The sequence below is a fragment of the Poecilia reticulata genome, linkage group LG1 (assembly GCF_000633615.1).
Source record: "Poecilia reticulata strain Guanapo linkage group LG1, Guppy_female_1.0+MT, whole genome shotgun sequence".
NCBI classification, from domain to species: domain Eukaryota; kingdom Metazoa; phylum Chordata; class Actinopteri; order Cyprinodontiformes; family Poeciliidae; genus Poecilia; species Poecilia reticulata.
The window spans coordinates 11,261,960-11,278,825 of NC_024331.1; the positions used below are offsets into that span (position 1 = coordinate 11,261,960).

The 16,866-nt window shown below is 40.7% G+C and overlaps 2 protein-coding genes across 7 annotated transcripts in view; one reads left to right on the forward strand and one right to left on the reverse strand.

The window, feature by feature from the left end:
* The first annotated feature begins 251 nt into the window (after positions 1-251).
* LOC103462833 (guanine nucleotide-binding protein G(I)/G(S)/G(O) subunit gamma-13-like) lies at positions 252-10,413 on the forward strand. 6 transcript variants are annotated; one of them, XM_008405845.2, is made up of 6 exons: positions 252-398; positions 2,446-2,543; positions 2,739-2,785; positions 2,979-3,019; positions 7,628-7,740; positions 10,055-10,413. In XM_008405845.2, exons 4-6 carry the CDS (start codon positions 3,017-3,019, stop codon positions 10,158-10,160), a joined length of 222 nt encoding a protein of 73 aa, XP_008404067.1. In that variant the 5' UTR covers positions 252-398; positions 2,446-2,543; positions 2,739-2,785; positions 2,979-3,016; the 3' UTR covers positions 10,161-10,413. The 6 variants fall into 6 exon arrangements, with proteins under 6 accessions (XP_008404067.1, XP_008404122.1, XP_017161725.1 ...); XM_008405900.2 differs by lacking the exons at positions 252-398; positions 2,446-2,543; positions 2,739-2,785; positions 2,979-3,019 and adding exons at positions 4,482-4,934; positions 4,965-5,016 and having other exon boundaries at positions 7,633-7,740; XM_008405893.2 differs by lacking the exons at positions 252-398; positions 2,446-2,543; positions 2,739-2,785; positions 2,979-3,019 and adding exons at positions 4,485-4,967; positions 4,998-5,016.
* Positions 10,255-16,866, reverse strand: part of LOC103462877 (chromosome transmission fidelity protein 18 homolog) — a 50,082-nt gene continuing 43,470 nt past the window's right edge. The window contains exons 7-8 of the mRNA XM_008405912.2: positions 13,113-13,182; positions 10,255-10,575 (exon numbers count right to left, since the gene is read on the reverse strand). Coding sequence (XP_008404134.1) covers positions 10,454-10,575; positions 13,113-13,182 — 192 coding nt within the window. The 3' untranslated portion in view covers positions 10,255-10,453. The remainder of the gene's footprint in view (positions 10,576-13,112; positions 13,183-16,866) is intronic.

The window sequence follows — 16,866 nt, forward strand, 5'->3', positions numbered from 1 at the left end:
CTTATTTTATATATATATATATATATATATAAAATATTGCACATGTGGTTAATAATACAGGAAATAGCCCCCCCTTCATTTCCGGAATCCAATGGTTCCATTTCCAAATAAGGTATGAGGCTGACGGCGGTCCGTTCCCGCCCCTTTCTGTTTGCTGAAGCTGCTGCGAGGTCCGATGGGAGGGGCTGGAAGGGGCTGGAAGGGGCTGGAGGGGCTGGGAGGGGCTTTGCTACGGAAGCCAAGAAGTTACTGCGGTGAGGTAAAAGTTCCTTCTTTTCACAGCAACATGGGAAGAGAGCTGAGCTGTTCCTAAAAAGAGCTGTAAAGATTACTATAATTTACTTATTATATAGTTTTCCTTTCTGCCGTGGGTCACCGCAGTGTACCGATGAAAACCGGTGAGTATTTTTCACGTGTTCAAGTTTCAAGTCAACGTGGGGTTGGCGCGTGGCTGTCCTGCCAGAACGGCTCACAATGTTATCATGATTGCTTTGAAATCATAAATTGTGGTTTAGTTTACTTTTAAAATATGGGCTTTAACTCATTTTAGTGTTTGATATGAAACCCGGTCAACTTCGGTTTTCTGTCTTTGATAAAGTTTCATAATGCATTAAATGCCCTAAATTCAGTCGCTCTTTCTGTGTACACAATTTAAACCTTAATCTACATTTATCAGGGGTTTGAAATGTGTAATTAATAGAACTCAAAGATTTGCTTAACCAATATTATGCATAAATGATTCTGTCTTTTGTCTCTTAGCTGCTTGCATGCGTACAGCGGCAGGCTTACATAACCACAAGTCGGTGGTTTATGTTACACATGTTGCACATAACGGAAATGGAGGCCAACCGCATGGCGCTGCGTCAGCTTGACGCTGCGTCGCGTCAGCTTGACGCTGCGCTGCGTCAGCTTGACGCTGCGTCGCGTCAGCTTGACGCTGCGCTGCGGCAGCATGGCGCCGCGTCTGCAGCCTCTCTCAGGTGTTGGTGAGCAGAACTCGCGCGGCGCCCTTTGCTTCACTTGGATTCACCCCTAAGGTGAGCTGAGTGGAGCGCAGCGCTGGATGGTGAATGTAACCCTGTAATATTTGGTCATTTTCGACATTAAAGCCTGTTTTATACTAACCAAATCTTACTTCTCAAGGTAATGACACGAAGAAGTTTTGGTCGGGTTGAGGTGTTGTGTGGAAATCTGTCGCCCCCCTGTGTCGGGAGCGCGCACTGCAGCGACCAGATTCTTGGTAAAAAACTCGTACAACCAAATATTTTCACTGCCTGGAATAACTTGTTCTCTTGTACAACGGTCTTTGGAGGGGGAACAGATTATTTCAGGCAGCTAAAATATTTTGGTTTCCCCCTTTAACTTTGACAAAATGATCAAATGTTTCCAAATTTACAGGATTTGTTGTTCACAAAGAGGCATAGCCACAGTTAAAGAGTTGGTGAAAAATAATTAGCTTTGGCAAATAAAGAGCAAATGTTCAATTTCTTAATAATTATATTTGATGGTATGATTGAGCCACCAAAAATTAACTCGAAATTTCTTTTATTCAACAATATTTAACATCAGAATGGGATTTTCCAGAAAGCCACTCATCTTTTCAGAAAGTCTATTTTTCATGTGCAGTTTCCATCCCAGTTATATCAGCAATGAAAAATGATAAATACACACAATGTGGTGGAAAACCATGTTTGGTGACTGACTTTTATTTGTCCAGCTTAAGTGACAAAAGTTTGAAAAAGACCAGTTAGTTCTCTTGGCGATTAAATACACAACACAAAACTTTGTAAGAAGACGTCCACACAAGACTAAGTTTATTTATTTGACAATTTTGTTGCTGCTTTTTATATCAGCAGCTGCTGATTAAACTGAAACACACAACCTTGACATAATTATATGAGTTTTACCAAGAAATCAATCAGAAGCGCCATGAAAATGGTGGGCGGAGCCTCTGGCTCCTGTTACACGGGACAGAATTTCACACAAAACCAGAACCGGTAAGTGGACCTGACTGGTGCACAGAGGGAAACTGGGCACCAGTCACTACACAATAATAAATAGCAGATTACAGCATCCATATCAAAATCAGGTCTGAATATATAAAACATCAGCAAATTAATTTCAAGGCATCTTTTGCAGCACAAAGTTCAGTTTAATGTTTTGTTTTCCCATTAAATAAAAAGTAGATTTTGTTATTTAGTAAATGATCATGCTGAGTTTAAAAACTGTTTTCTCTTATTTTAGCTTGTGGCTGGTCTGAAAAAGACAAAAAATACTAAATGTCAAAAACATTTGTAGTATTTCCTGCTGCCTCACATTATTGGGCTCTTGTCAGTATAATTAATCTGATGTTTTAAGTGCGTTTTTTTAATGTTAATGCTTAGTCAAGTTTTGTTTGAATTGTGTAGCATTAGAAACTGTAGTTTGGCCTGTTTCTGTTCACAGACTGAGATGATGTAAAGGGCTGAACGTGGTCTAAACTGGATGAATTCAATCCACGGTGATGCTATAATCCCAGGATTAAATCTGCTGTGGATCAGCTGGTGAGTCTCGTGCTCATAAAAACGCCGTCTTGGCCGCTTTCAGCCTGTGATGACAAAATGAACTCATTTTTCTGACACCTACTATGAGAGCTGAGCCACAGCTCCTGATTCCAACTGGATTCTGAGGCTAGTTTATCAGTGCATTATTTCACTGAGCTGTCACTTTGACATAACTTTGAAAAAATCTTTTTACAGGTGAGAATGGGAGTGAAAACATGTCTGGATGAAGATGGGTTAGAGAGGTTAGTTCATTTGTTGCTGATGAAAACATTTAAAGCCAATGATGACAGAACAAGCTAACTTTTCTGACACCTACTATGAGAGCTGAGCCACAGCTCCTGATTCTAACTGGATTCTGAGGCTGCTGATGTATTTCTTCATTATTTTATACAGATTGTTTTAATCCTAACAGAGACTTTTGTTCTCCATTAATAGCCAACGCAGAAGACCGCCGCTCATCCTGGGACTCCTTTATGGTAAACTGAAGTTCATGGAATCAGCAAAGCTAATTCTTATTATGTGGGGATGTGATCAGAAGTTCTATTATCAACTTATCCACGTTCTAACTGTATTTATACATTTTTCTAAATGACTGTAGAGATTTTTTCAGAACTCCAATAGGAAATTAGATTTTGTGGCTGGTCTGAAAAAGATACAAAAACCTAAATGTCAAAAAGCTTTTGTAGTATTTCCTGCTGCCTCACATTATTGGGCTCTTTGCTGCTGATTGAAACATTTAAAGCTAATGACGACAGAACAAGCCAACTTTTCTGACATTACTATGAGCTGAAGCACAGCTGCTGATTCTAACTTGATTCTGAGGCTGCTGGTCTATTTCTTCATTATTTTACACAGATTGTTTAAAACACACTGAGCTGCAATCTGTCCGTCCTGAGCGAGCAGAGCGGCCATTAGTCGCTATTAGCTTCACCTGCTAACCTTAACCCCAAAGTTCACACAGAACCGGAAAACTATAAGCCTAAATAACCAGTGTACAGTTTTATCAGCAAAACAGATGATTAGTGGGTTAGTTGTGCTTTAATCTCTTCATCCTCGCTACAGTTCCAACTTACATTTATTTTTCTCCTACTGGAATGCAACTGTTTGCATTCAAATCTGATTCTGACAAGTTGATGAAAACACAATTGCATGCAGTCTGGAATGATGTAATCTGAAGAAGAACCTTTTTTTCCAGTTGTATTTGCTGAATAAACCACTGAACAGTGTATCAAATGCTTTGTGGATTTTTTCCCCCCTTAATTTTAAAGTTTGCTTCTAATGAGGCTTTATATATTTTAAAATTTTTGAAAAGTAAAAAGCTTGTTCTGAGTCTTGCAGGGGTCAATCAAAACTGAACTCTGAACAATTCTCCATGTAAAGTTATTTAAAAAAATATATATTTTAGTTATCCATTAAAGATGGGCCAAGAATGAAACGGTAGGAAGTTCTGTATTTTAATCTTGATGCTTTTGCACCTTCAAACATCTGAGTAATGGGGCAAACCTTCCTCTGGTCCATGTAGATGGTAGATGATGGAATCGTCTCACTGAACTCATTTCAGCTAATCTTTTCCCCAGAATGTTGGTTATCTTGAGTATCTTAATGTTTTCACATAATTGCTGGTCATCCTTGTTAGGCTAGAACCTCTTACAAGTAGCTCTACCTCACCTTGTTTTTACTTGTCAGACATCCATCCATTTTCTTACACCCTGTCTGGAGGGGTGCTGGCGCCCACCTCCAGTGAGACATTTCATCCGAGAGGCAGGGGTCACCTTGGCAACACACAGGACAACCAACCATTCACCTAAGGAGAATTTAGAGAGAATTGATGTAACAGTCATGTTTTTGGCCTGTGGGAGGAAGCCGCAGTACCTGGAGAGAACCTGCCTTGCACAAGGAGAACATGAAGACTTCATGCAGAAAGAACCTGGTCCGGGATTCGAACCCAGAACCTTCTTGCTGCAAGAAAACTGCTACCATCTGTGCCACTGTGCAACCCTGAGTGGGTATTCATAAAACAATTACTCAAGAATAAAGTATTAAACCAACTATTTCTCATTCTCTTGGTCTCTGGGAGCCCGTCCCGTATTACCAGCCTCATTAGAAGAGAAAACTAAATTCCTGCTTGTTCTCCCTCCGGCTCTCGTCCTGATTTGCCTGACTTTCCAGCCGCAGCGCAGCCGGGATTTGCATAAAGGTGCCTGAGCCTCGTTTGATAGTCAAATCAGGAAGCTCGTCTTTCTCACTCCGAGCTGCGCAGCCAGCATCCAGTCGCTGTCTGAGGACCGCAGGGAAGAGCCGACCGACAAACCTATACGCCTCCTGTTCCCTCGCAATAGCCGGAGAGAAGCCGCTTTAAGCGGATACTGTCACCGTTGAAGCCCGATCGGCGTCCTCCATCCACCGGTCCTCCATCCACCGGTCCTCCATCCACCGGTCCTCCATCCACCGGTCCTCTCCGGCAGGCCGGAAGGTAAGACTGCAGCCATGCATTATTATGGCGACATGTCAGCCCAGTTTCCCCAGAGTGGTCAGTGGTCAGCATCTCAGCTTTCTGGAGAATGGAGTCGGAATGAAAGGCAGCGGGCCGACATGGATCCATGAAAAGCCTTTAAACAGGAAGACCAAATTCATGCATGGTTTCTTCCTGTTCATCACGACTAAAATATACCTCGTGATAAGGCGGAACGATCAAAAATAATGCAATTAAATAATACGTGTAAAAATGATTAAAGTTGATAAAATAGGTTGAGCCGCTGAGATGAGACTCAGGACACTACATGCAAGTACTGTGATGAAAATAGATCAAGATTTCAGTACAATTTGCTTTATTCAAATTTGTATGCTGTATATGTAATAGCATATAGTGCCATCCCAGCTTTAAAATGAGTTCATTTTTGAACATTTAAATTTTTAGTTTGAGGAAAAAAGAATTGTGTGGAAAATCAAAACTTAAGGAAATTAACAGTTGTTCCACAAATATAGGGCATCCATCCATCCTTTCTGATGGATGGATAGACATCCATGCAGAGAGAAATATTTCATATGCTCTCAAAATCTTTAAAACCCTCGAGGTTTTTAAAGATTTCTTGTTGGTGAATGAGCAGATTGGATTTGTGTGGTGAACCATTTCCGTACTGACGTTCCAATCATTTTCCTGCTGAAATACCCACCACACTTGATTTAACAAGTTGAGATATTCCAAACTGCTCACGATTCAACACATTCTAATGCAATGATCTTTTTTTTTAGTTATTAGTGCCTTAATAATTTTGTAAAAATCTGAACATTGATTGTGCCATCAAGCTGCCCCATGTTTCCACTGATGACTTTTTAGTGATGTCTAAAGTTGAAAACCCTTCATGCCATCACCCTATAAACCTTTGCTCCTTCCAAGGATTCACTATGGAATTCTAGTTGGAACTCTGGATTCCCCCACAAAGATTACATTAAGCCTAAATCTACCAGACATATGAATAATTTGGAGTTTAAGTGGAGCTCCAAAAGGTGACTGATAGGTCACACCACAAACGTTTGTTGGGTTTTGTCTCGACTCTGTTTCAGACCACATTAATATAAATCTGAAGTTTGCCTATGAATTCAGCCTCCTTTACTCTGATACCCTTCAATAAAATTCACAATGTCATGTTTCTTTTTTATTTTTATTAAATCATGTGCACCATGTACAAGCATCAGGGTGTCCATATGTGCACTTGGCACCAGGATGCCCCAGGCCGCAGTTCGATGATCAACTTTGTCATCGTTTCGTCGGATCTGCGGCCGTATGTCTTGGACACTCAGGTGAAGAGAGGTGTGGACCTGTCCACTGACCACTACCTGGTGGTGAGTTGGCTCTGGTGAACAGGGAGGTCGCTAGTCAGACCTGGTAGGCCCAACGTGTAGTGAAGGTCTACTGGGAACGTCTGACGGAGTCTGATGTGAGACGGAGATTTAACTTCCATCTCCGAGATAGCTTTGAACATGAGGAGGTGGGGAACATTGAGTCTGAGTGGACCATGTCCTGCACTTCCATTGTCGAAGCGACTTATTGGAGCTGTGGCAGCAAGGTTGTTGGTGCCTGTCACGGCAGCAACCCTTGAACCCATTGATGGACACATTCGGTGAGGGATGCTGTCAAGCTGAAGAAGGAGTTCTATCTGGCCTTTTTGGCCTGCAGGACTCCAGAAGCAGCTGATGAGTACCGGCATGTGGCTCGGGTGGTTGCTGAGGTAAAAACTCTGGCTTGGAAGGAATTGAAATAGGCCATGGGGAAAGACTTTCATACGGCTTCGAATCGATTCTGGTTCACCTTCCAGGGCCTCAGGATGGAGAAGCACTGCAGCACCAACACTGTTGTTTCTAGTGGGGATGGTGCGCTGCTGACCTCAACTCGGGACGTTGTGGGCCGGTGGGCGGAATACTTCGAAAACCTCCTCAATCCCACCAACATTCCTTCTGTTGAGGAAGCTGAGCCTGGGGACTTTGGGTCAGACTCTCCAGTCTCTGGGGACGAGGTCGCCGAGGTGGTCAAAAAGCTCCTCGGTGGCAGGGMCCCGGGGGTGGATGAGRTCCGCCYGGAGTTCCTTAAGGCTCTGGATGTTGTAGGGTTGTGTTGGCTCACGCGACTCTGCAATATTGCATGGACAACAGGGAAGTCCCCCTGGATTGGCAGACTGAGGTGTTGGACCAGTTGTTCACACACATACACTCTTCAAAAAGGGGGGGACCAGAGGGTGTGCTCCAATTACAGAAGAATCATGCTATTAAGCCTCCCTGGTAAGGTCTATTCAGGGATCCTGGAGAGGAGGGTCTTTTGGATAGTCGAACCTCATATTCAGAAAGAGTAGAGTGGTTTTTATCTTAGTCGTGGAACACTGGACCAGCTCTACATCCTCAGAGGGTGGTGGAACAAGTGGCTGATGGAGAGGGAAGCCTGGGCCTCCCTTCTTAGGTCTCGTCTAAGGGTTAAGTTTGTGTGACAAAATGCAGTAAGATTCAACTAGCAAATAGCTAGACTGAGTGTGTTTTGAATATTTAAGTGACTTAATACTTTAAAATGTTCTTGTGTGTGTGCGTGTGTGTAGCACAGCAGCTGCATCATGGCAGAGTTAGACGTCCCACAGATGAAGAGAGAAGTGGAAAGTCTTCAGTATCAACTGGCGATAAACAGAGAAAAATCCTCCATTACTGTGACAGAGTGAGTGGAGCATGAACTGTCTCTCTCTTACGCACACACGCATGTTTGCATGGGGGACTTTGTGGGGACTTTCCATTGACTTCCATTCATTTCTACATTCTAAATCAGTGTTTCTCAACCTGTTTCAGCCCAGCGCCCCCCCAGCCTTCATTAAGGTCCCTCACCGCCCCCCACCAAAGAATTTGCAGGCTACTTTACACTGACCATTATTTTATTAATAATATTACTATCACTATTGTAGATGTTTTGATTTTTATGCTTGTTTCTGTATTTATAATCAAAAATAATTTCCCAGAGAACAAAAAAGTCATGGGAATAGAAATTATTTTCACAAGCGTCTACAAAAAATGTAATGAACATTCAAGTTAAAGTTTGTAGGTCTAACAGCAGCCAATCAGAGTGGAAACAATATTCTTATTCTTTGCCATTTTCTAGTTGTTAAACATTCCACAAAATGACCAGATAAAATATGAACAACATGCCAGTTTAAACATTGAACTATTTGCAAACTGAGCTCTGCAACATTAAAACATGGATAGAACTGTAACTACATTAATCATAACTCTTCTTCTCTTCAGTGTTTGTCAGTTTCTGGTGGTGCAGCTCTGTGCTGCCTTCAGGAGAATGGGACATCAGAGTATCATCCATAAAACTTCACCCACATGGCATTTATTGTATAAACCAGAGCTTTCAGTGGAAAAACTAAAGTTCAAGGTCCTTTTAATGCCATACAAATATGAGACAGAAACATGGATTATATCTTTATATAGAYCTGTCTATTGATTTATAGATTAATAGTTTTACTGGACAGAAATTACAAAGAACAAATCTGGTTCTTAAAGTGTCATGGAGTCATCAGCCTCATGACATTAACACTGACATGAAAAATAATATTGAAGAAATAAATATATCAAATCTAATTAAAACATAAATAAGTGATCAGTTCTTTACTGTTATGGTCTGTAAGATATATTTATTCTCAGTATTAAATGTGGTCTCAACAAACCCATGACATTTCAACAATATTATTTTACCTTTTATCTAGAAATAGTGTCCGTTTATTCTTGCCATACAGTCTCTGTATTAATTATTGCTCTAAAGGTCTTGCCATACCAGTTTATTCCTCTGTATTTACTTTAGTTTCTTAGTTTATTCTTGCATTTTGTTCTTCATTCATTTCCATTTAGTTTCCTTTGATTAGTTTTATCCTGTCTTGGTTTATTGCTATGTCCAATTTAGTTTCTTTCCTGTTGCTACATTTATTTTATCATTTATTGACCATCAGTAATCTTCACTCATCACCTGCTGCGCCGCCTCATCGTCATGTTTCACATCAGGTGTTGATTTTTTACTGTTCAGCGTCGGATTCTCTGTTTTTATGCCATAATTCACATCTAGTTCGTCGCTCTGTTTTATGTCCCGCTTCTCCTGTTTCAGAATTTTGCGCAATGTGCACGTCGTTTTTTTAACCCCCTAAGGTGCAGGGCGGTCAGAAAACGTATCGATGGGGAAAAGGCAGACTGACATAAACCTTTTAAAACAACGGAAACAATTTCTGCATTCTGATTATTGAAATTTAAAAGTGCTGTGTTGTTCTATGACCCCCGTTTCATACCGGACCACTTACAGCTCCGTATTAACGCTATAAAATGAACGCTCTCTATCGTGGTATCACCTATGGAGGGATTTCTTTATTTAAATGGGTTCATTTTTCAGAGGGATACACAGTAAGGGTATCGTGATTTTACTCCACCAGTAGCAGGAGAACGGAGCTGCGCCAAGAAGCTAACAGAAGCTAACAGACACTGAATAGAAGAAGAGCTGCCATCTATACAGTTGCAGCCAAGTATGTTTTAATGTTACACAAGACAGTTTTACCAAGTTGCTCAAAGTCTAAACTGGTATTGTTGTGCATTTAAGGTGTAAAGTTTACCTTCGACCAAACGCCCCCCAAAGGCATCCCAGCGCCCCCTTTTGTAAAAATGTCCGCCAGCCCCCCCTGCAGTCCTCTGAACGCCCCCTGGGGGGCGGTACCGCCCACGTTGAGAACCGCTATCCTAAACCTTACCCTAATCCTAACCATTACATAACTAACCCTCACCAAAACTCAATTCACACCTTAGTCCTAAAAACAGTGTTCCCCTTGTGGGGACAAGGCTTCGGTCCCCACAAGGCGGGGGTACCGAAGCCTGTGTCAGGAAAATGGTCCCCACAAGGCATTAAACAAACAAAGAAAACCACGCACACACACACACACCTCTCTCTGCCATTCTGGAATGAACTCGCTCATGGTAATGATGGTTTGTTTCTGCAGGCTGGTGAAGTGGATCGAAGGCTGTGTTTGTGAAGATCCATTTCTGAACCCTGAGCTGATGCGAGCCAACCCCTGGGTAGAAAAGGGCAAGTGTGTGATCCTCTAATGGTGACACACAATCAAAGATGTATATAATCTGAAAAAACAAAAAGCATGCACTCTCACACCGCCTCGCTTCACTAATTCACTCCCAAACATCATTGCTTTCATTTCTGTTTATTTATTTGGAGATTTCTGGATGTTGTTGCTTGATGTGTCAGACTGAGTGTGCAACATGGAACATCTTTCCTTGGGTTTCGCAATGTTCTTTTTTTTTGTCTCTTTGGACTGTCAATTCAAATAAACACTGTTTGAATTAACAAAGCATGTTGATGTCAATCAATTTATGCAGGAGGAGTGCTACTGAAGCTCTCTGATGTAAACATTGCGTCTGACCGCATTAGACATGCCTTCGTTGAAACGGAACCACACATCACTGTTTCCCACGGCTGTTCCCATCGCAACAACAGCACACTTCTCACCTGCAGGGACAGGAAACAGCTTTTAAACATCAACTTTAACGTACCAAACACAGATTACCAAAAGAAATTCCAAAATGAGGCATTTAACCATAAAAATGATCTGTCTGAGTAAGTTAACATGTAAAAATAATAATGAACCTTTTTTAAGTTAAAATGTGTTCTGGATATATTTTAACACAGAGAGTAAGTACAAATATACAACATTAAAATTTCAGTGCCAACGGAACTTTCAACTGATTCAATATTCTACGATAGAATACTCATCCCCTTTGTCTTGGTCTGATTCAGGATTTCAATGTCTGGGGGGTGATAAGGCCTAATATGGGGACTTGCTGAAAAATAATCTTGCTAAAGTACAAAAAGATATTAAAAGATTTTACTAGATGGATGGATCTGTCAATTTCATGGATGGGGAGAAGAAGTCTCATAAAGATGAACATCCTGTCAAGATTACTTTACCCAATGCAATTATCACTCTATATTTCTAAGATAGCTAAAAAAAATCGAAAGGGACTTTTCCAAAATTTACATGGCAAGGGAAAACACCAAGGTTGAGTATGAGAACTCTGCAACTGTCAAAGGTTAAAGGGGGTTTGTCCTTCCCTAACATTAAACATTATGACTGGGCTTATTATGGCAAAATCATTAATGAGTGGCTTCACAATTATTTTAAAGGCCAGGAAGCACCTTTCGAAAAGAGGTCATGTTGTCGCTTTAATTTATTAAGAGCGGTTCCAAGTATAAAAAATTCCTGTTTGAAGAGGGAGGATAAATACAGCAAAAAGTTGGCAAGCAAGAACAATTCTGTTGGTAGGAAGGATTCTCTTGCCTATATTACACAATAAAGACTTCCTCCCACGTGGGGGTTCCGCAGTATTTGGAAACTGGCACAAAAAAGGCATCAAAATAATAGCAGATTTTTGCCCAGCTTCAAAATAACTTTGGCCTCTCGACCAAGGATTTCTATGCTTACCTACAAATTTGTCACTTTGTAACATCTGGCTGCCCCAGGACCCTTGCACGCTTCCAGGGCCAACAGAAAAGTTCCTTATCAAGTTTACCTTAAATACAGGTTTTATTTCGAGATTTTATAATGTTTTATAAGGAAGTGTTTCTTGTTCCTTGCGTTAGACATTTCCTCAGACATTGGGAGGAGGATCTGGGGAAAGTCTGAAGGGAGAAAACTGCTTTAAATGATCCCATTCTTTGTTTTTGATTAATACATTTGAAGAAATTCAATAGAAGATAATGCATAGAAAACACAGGACTCCATATTTTCTTAATGAAATAAAACCCAACCAATTACCATTGTGTCAAAAATGTAGGACGAGCATTGGAACTTATCTTCATCTTTTTTGGGAATGCCCTTTAATATCCAGGTTCTGGAAATGTGCACTGATTAGAAGGACTAGAGTTTGTAAAGATCCAGGACAGTGCCCATTGGGACTGCCTTCCCCAGATAAAATAATAAAAGGTAAACCACTCCAGCTGACCAATAAACTACAATTTTTATGTCGGAAATGTATTTTGCGAAACTGGATATGTGATAAGCCTCCTACGGTAACTCAATGGCACAGAGAAATATTTGGAATTATTCCAATGGAGAGTCTTAAGTGCAAAACTTAGTGGTAAAACTGAAAACTTTAAGGCCCTACGTTCTGACCTCCTTAAAGGAGAGCTTGTATTCAACTGGAAATAATCTCTAATACCTTTATATTTATCTACTTTAATATTTTATTTCTTTTAATTATTTTGTTTCATTATTTTTCTTCTTAATCCCAGGTTTTTTTTTGTTTTTCATTTGAGCTCCACACACGTCATGTTGTATTATAACTACCCCTGCTCTGTGTTATGTTCATTCTGTTTTTGAAAATAAATAAAAACGAGTTAAACAAAATTTTATTCAAATCCTGATGATACATATTTACTTTCATACAGATTTCTCCCAAATGTCTCTATCTGCTCTGTGTCAATGAAAACAAGACCTAAGTTTAGCATAAATTAAGTTAGGGAACAATGATGAAAATCCAAGGTTAGAAAACAAAGTTAACTCTATGTCTTTGAAGGACAGCAGCAGGTAACTGTAGTGATCAGCCACTCAGGATTAGGAGCTCTGCTGTTCCAGCGTAATTACCCTGTTGTTCCACTGTTTTCAGGGTTTCAGTTAGAGCTTTAAGTACCTGAACCACTCAATGCAGAACCTGGGCCTGAGACGGCACTAACAAAACTAACTGAGTCGTTCAATAACTGCACAGAAAGTCTCCTCAAACTAAGCTTCTAACAATAGGATTCTGCAGCCATTCTGATAATACATCAGTAAAGAGTACTCTGTAATCTAATAATGTAATCTTTAATAAATTAAGTTATCTTTGGATGTCTATATTTGTAAAATGGGTTTGAGGCCCTTTGAGAGGTAAGATGTACTTTAATGTAATTTCTTTGGTGAGTTTACAGGATACCACAATTAGAACGATCACACACTTTATCAGCTGTGGTTTGAGTGAAGTCGTGATGATGTGACTTTACACACACAGTACCTGAATCTGAGGACAGCAGGGGCCTCTGAGGTTTGGGGCAGACGGCTCGACCGAAGAAATCCACCTCCGGCTGCAAAACAGAGGGTCAGGAAGGAGTTAAAGGTGGGTGAGAAGAAAGTAAACCAGGTCAGTGTCAGGGAACACACATATTTTTTATTAGCCTAATTTCACCATGAGGGACCGTAATCCCAGGGGCTCCTCGTTACCCTCATTTCTGCCCTCTAGAGGCTCAACCATGTCATTACTGAACCAAGAAAATTACAGGCTGTGGTTTCCAGTCCAGCTGTTGAGCTCTGTACATCCTAAAGGTGAAGCAGTGCAGTTCTGTGTTCCTGTTGGGTTTTATCATCAGTAAGTTCAATGCTGAAGCTGGTTTCTGATGGGTCGGTGTGGTAAAGGGCAATTTGACTTTTCTGGCTGCATCTGGATCACCTACTGGCTCTAAATCAAATCAGGATCATCTATAGGAAACATTAAACAATGTGTGAATTTTGCCAATTTTATACTGATAGTCAAAATTTTAAATGTACCACTGGTCCACTGGGTTTTCTCAAGTAATTAGTAAGTAGTCGTCTACCAGACATTCTAAAGAACTCTATGCTTTTATGGAGATGTTGATTTCATTTACCAGCAGAACTTTGGACCAGCCTGCAGTAAATGACCTTGGAGTTTGTTCTCGAATGTCCAGCAAACTGACCTGACCTGAACATCTCGCAGTTTCCACAGTGTTGCCAAGAGGAAGATGAGATACACCAGAGCCAACAAGTCACATGACCTGAAGGCAGCTTTCAAAACAACCTGGACTTCCTGAACCTCATCAGAACCACAGACTGATTGCCTCTATACCACGCCGCATTAATCCAGTAATTCATGCAGAAGTATGGAGTGCACAGAAATAAACATATACTATTTTGCCATATGATTCATGGCAAAAGTATTCACTCGTCTGTCATGAATCATATGAACTTAAGTGACATCCCATTCCTAAGCCATAGGGTTCAATATGACATTGGTCCACTTTTCCAGCCAGAACAGCTTCAATTCTTCTGGGAACGCTGTGTACAAGGTTTAGGAGTGTGTTTATGGAGATTTTTGACCATTCTTCCAAAAAGCGTATTTGTGAGGTCACATACTGGTGTGGGATGACAAGGCCTGGCTCTTACGCTCCGCTCTAATTCATCCCAAAGGTCAGGTCACATAAAGCTCCGTAACCCAGTCAAGTTCATTCACACCAGACTCTCCATTCATGTCTTTGTGGACATTTCTTTGTGCTCTGAAGAGGAAGGGGCCAGCTCCAAACTGTTCCACAAAATTGAGAGCATGGAATTGTCCAAAATGTCTTAGTATGTTGAAGCATTCAGAGTTCCTTTCACTGGAACTAAGGGGCCAAGCCCAGCTCCTGAAAAACAACCCCACACCATAATCCCCCTCCACCAAACTTTACACTTGGTACAATGCAGTCAGACTAATACTGTTCTCCTGGCAACTGCCAAACCTAGACTTGCCCATCAGAATGCCAGATGGAGAAGTGATCACTCCAGAGAACGCGCCTCCACTGCTCTAAAGTCCAGTAGCAGCGTGCTTTACATCACTGCATCCGACGCTTTGCATTGGATGCAGCTAGTCCACCATGGAACCCCATTCCAAGAAGCTCTTTGCGCATTGTTCTTGAGCTAATCTGAAGGCCTCATGAAGTTTGGAGGTCTGTAGTGTACTTTGTGGCTGAGTTGCTGTCGTTTCCAAGCACTTCCACTTTCTTATAATACAGCTGACATTTGACTGTGGAATATCGAGGAAATTTCACTTGTGGATTTGTTGCACAGGTGGCATCCTATCACAGTTCCATGCTGGAATTCATGAGCTCCTGAGATCGAGCCAATCTTTCACACGTTTGTAAAAACAGTTTGCATCATTATATGATTCATTTTATACACCTGTGGCCAAGGACGTGATTGGAACACCTTATTCCGATAATTTGGACGGGTGAGCAAATACTTTTGGCAATATAATGTAATTATCAGAAAGCTGACATTTCTCTTTCATTTTTTAAAATAGAGCTTATGTAACACTTTCACTATTATAAGCCTTAGGTTTCAGTCTACTTTTCCATATATTGCGTATTTTCTTTTAAAAGAAAAGGTCAGCAAACAGCCACCAAAATCTGATCAGATTAAAACTCTTAGAAAATCAAAAATAAAAGCTGCATTTAAATGTTTATAACAATAGCGAGTAATAATGCCCCTGGAGAACTACTCTGGTTCTTGAAAAAGGTTTCATGCTTCTGTTGGTTGACGAATATGGAAATGGTTCGGTTCGTTCGTTCTTCTCCGACCAGCTTCAGTGTTGAGAAGGGTTTGTGAATCTGAGCTGGCAGCAATCGCTTCAGAGTGCCCGATCAGAACACTTATAAATATTCAAAGGAGAAGTCCAAATCAAAGTTCACCCTTTATATTGAAAAGTTGCCAGAATGTACATACACAAAAGTATGTGTAGGTGTGTGGTTTCTGTAAACAAAGCAAAATAATAATTAATTATAACCAAAGTTACAACATAAACATAAAAATACTGTGAAGCAGTACTTAAATACACTGTAGAGCTAAATCAGTTGACATATTGCCTCAGACTAGTTAATTAAACTTGAAGTCAGTTAATTATGAATTAACACAGAACATTCAATTTTACAACAAGGGCACATTAACACAGGGGTGGCAAACATGCAGCTCTTCAGCGGATCCTGTGCTGATCTTTGATGCCAAAATTTCCCACACTCATTGAAGGAAGCACTGACAAAATCAGCTTAACGTGCAGCACAGAATATGAAATGTTGTTATGCTGGTGCTACGAGTCTCCAGTAGTTGCCAGTCTAAGAGGAGAGACTTTAGGTGATAGATGGAAGCTGAATCATTTCAGAATAAAATCTATTTCCATGGTAGCAGCTTTCCTCAACAGCATCTGTATTTCTGTCGGCTGCATAATTTCAGATCGGTGCAATTTGTGCCACATCCAAGCTCAGAGGATTGTGGAGCAGATGCGGGAGTGAAGCAGAGCGAGCTGCTACTGCTGCTGCATAAATAATAAGATAGACAAGTCAGAGTTTGCGCAGCAGGTTGTGGTGCCGTTAGGGGAAAAACAAACCAGTTCTGATCTGGTCTGTTGATCTCCAGACCAGCCACAGTATGTGCATTCACAACTGATTAATCAGTGACTCTGTAGCAAAGGAAGCCGAGCTACCTGGATTCAAAAATGCATAAGATGTCATTGTCTTGGTTCCCTTTCGTGTCTTTCGACAGGACACAATCGTCCCTACCGGGGAGTTTTGAGCCAAGGTACATTGTTTTAATTGAAGAAATCTCGAGGCACACCACCAACCAAAGATACTGTGTAGCCGCCTATATGACATATTAGTCATTCTTATCAAAGTGTCTTGAATAGGAATCAAATAAACATAAAAATGTATTTTTATCATATTTTACATTTCTTATTTCAAATTGCACTTAACATGTCCACTTCAGAAATACACCTGAACAGCCACAACACTGTGGTGTTAAATTTAAAGAAGTTGTAGAAAACTTCAAAGTGTTTTACAAACTAATCCACAAACATTCTTATAGCCAGAATACAGAAAATAATTCTTATTCTGAAAGAAGCAATAATATTTGGGAAACATTTCACTTCATATTCACTGTTACAATATGAAGAGTTGCATGTACAAAACGTCAATATCTGTATATTTTACCCACCTAGTGGGAAACCT

What these genes read in the sequence shown, in the direction of transcription:
- LOC103462833 (XM_008405845.2), top strand. An exon ending in TCCTCCATTACTGTGACAGA is followed by an intron (nt 7,741 to 10,054) that starts GTGAGTGGAGCA and finishes TTGTTTCTGCAG; the next exon opens with GCTGGTGAAGTGGATCGAAG.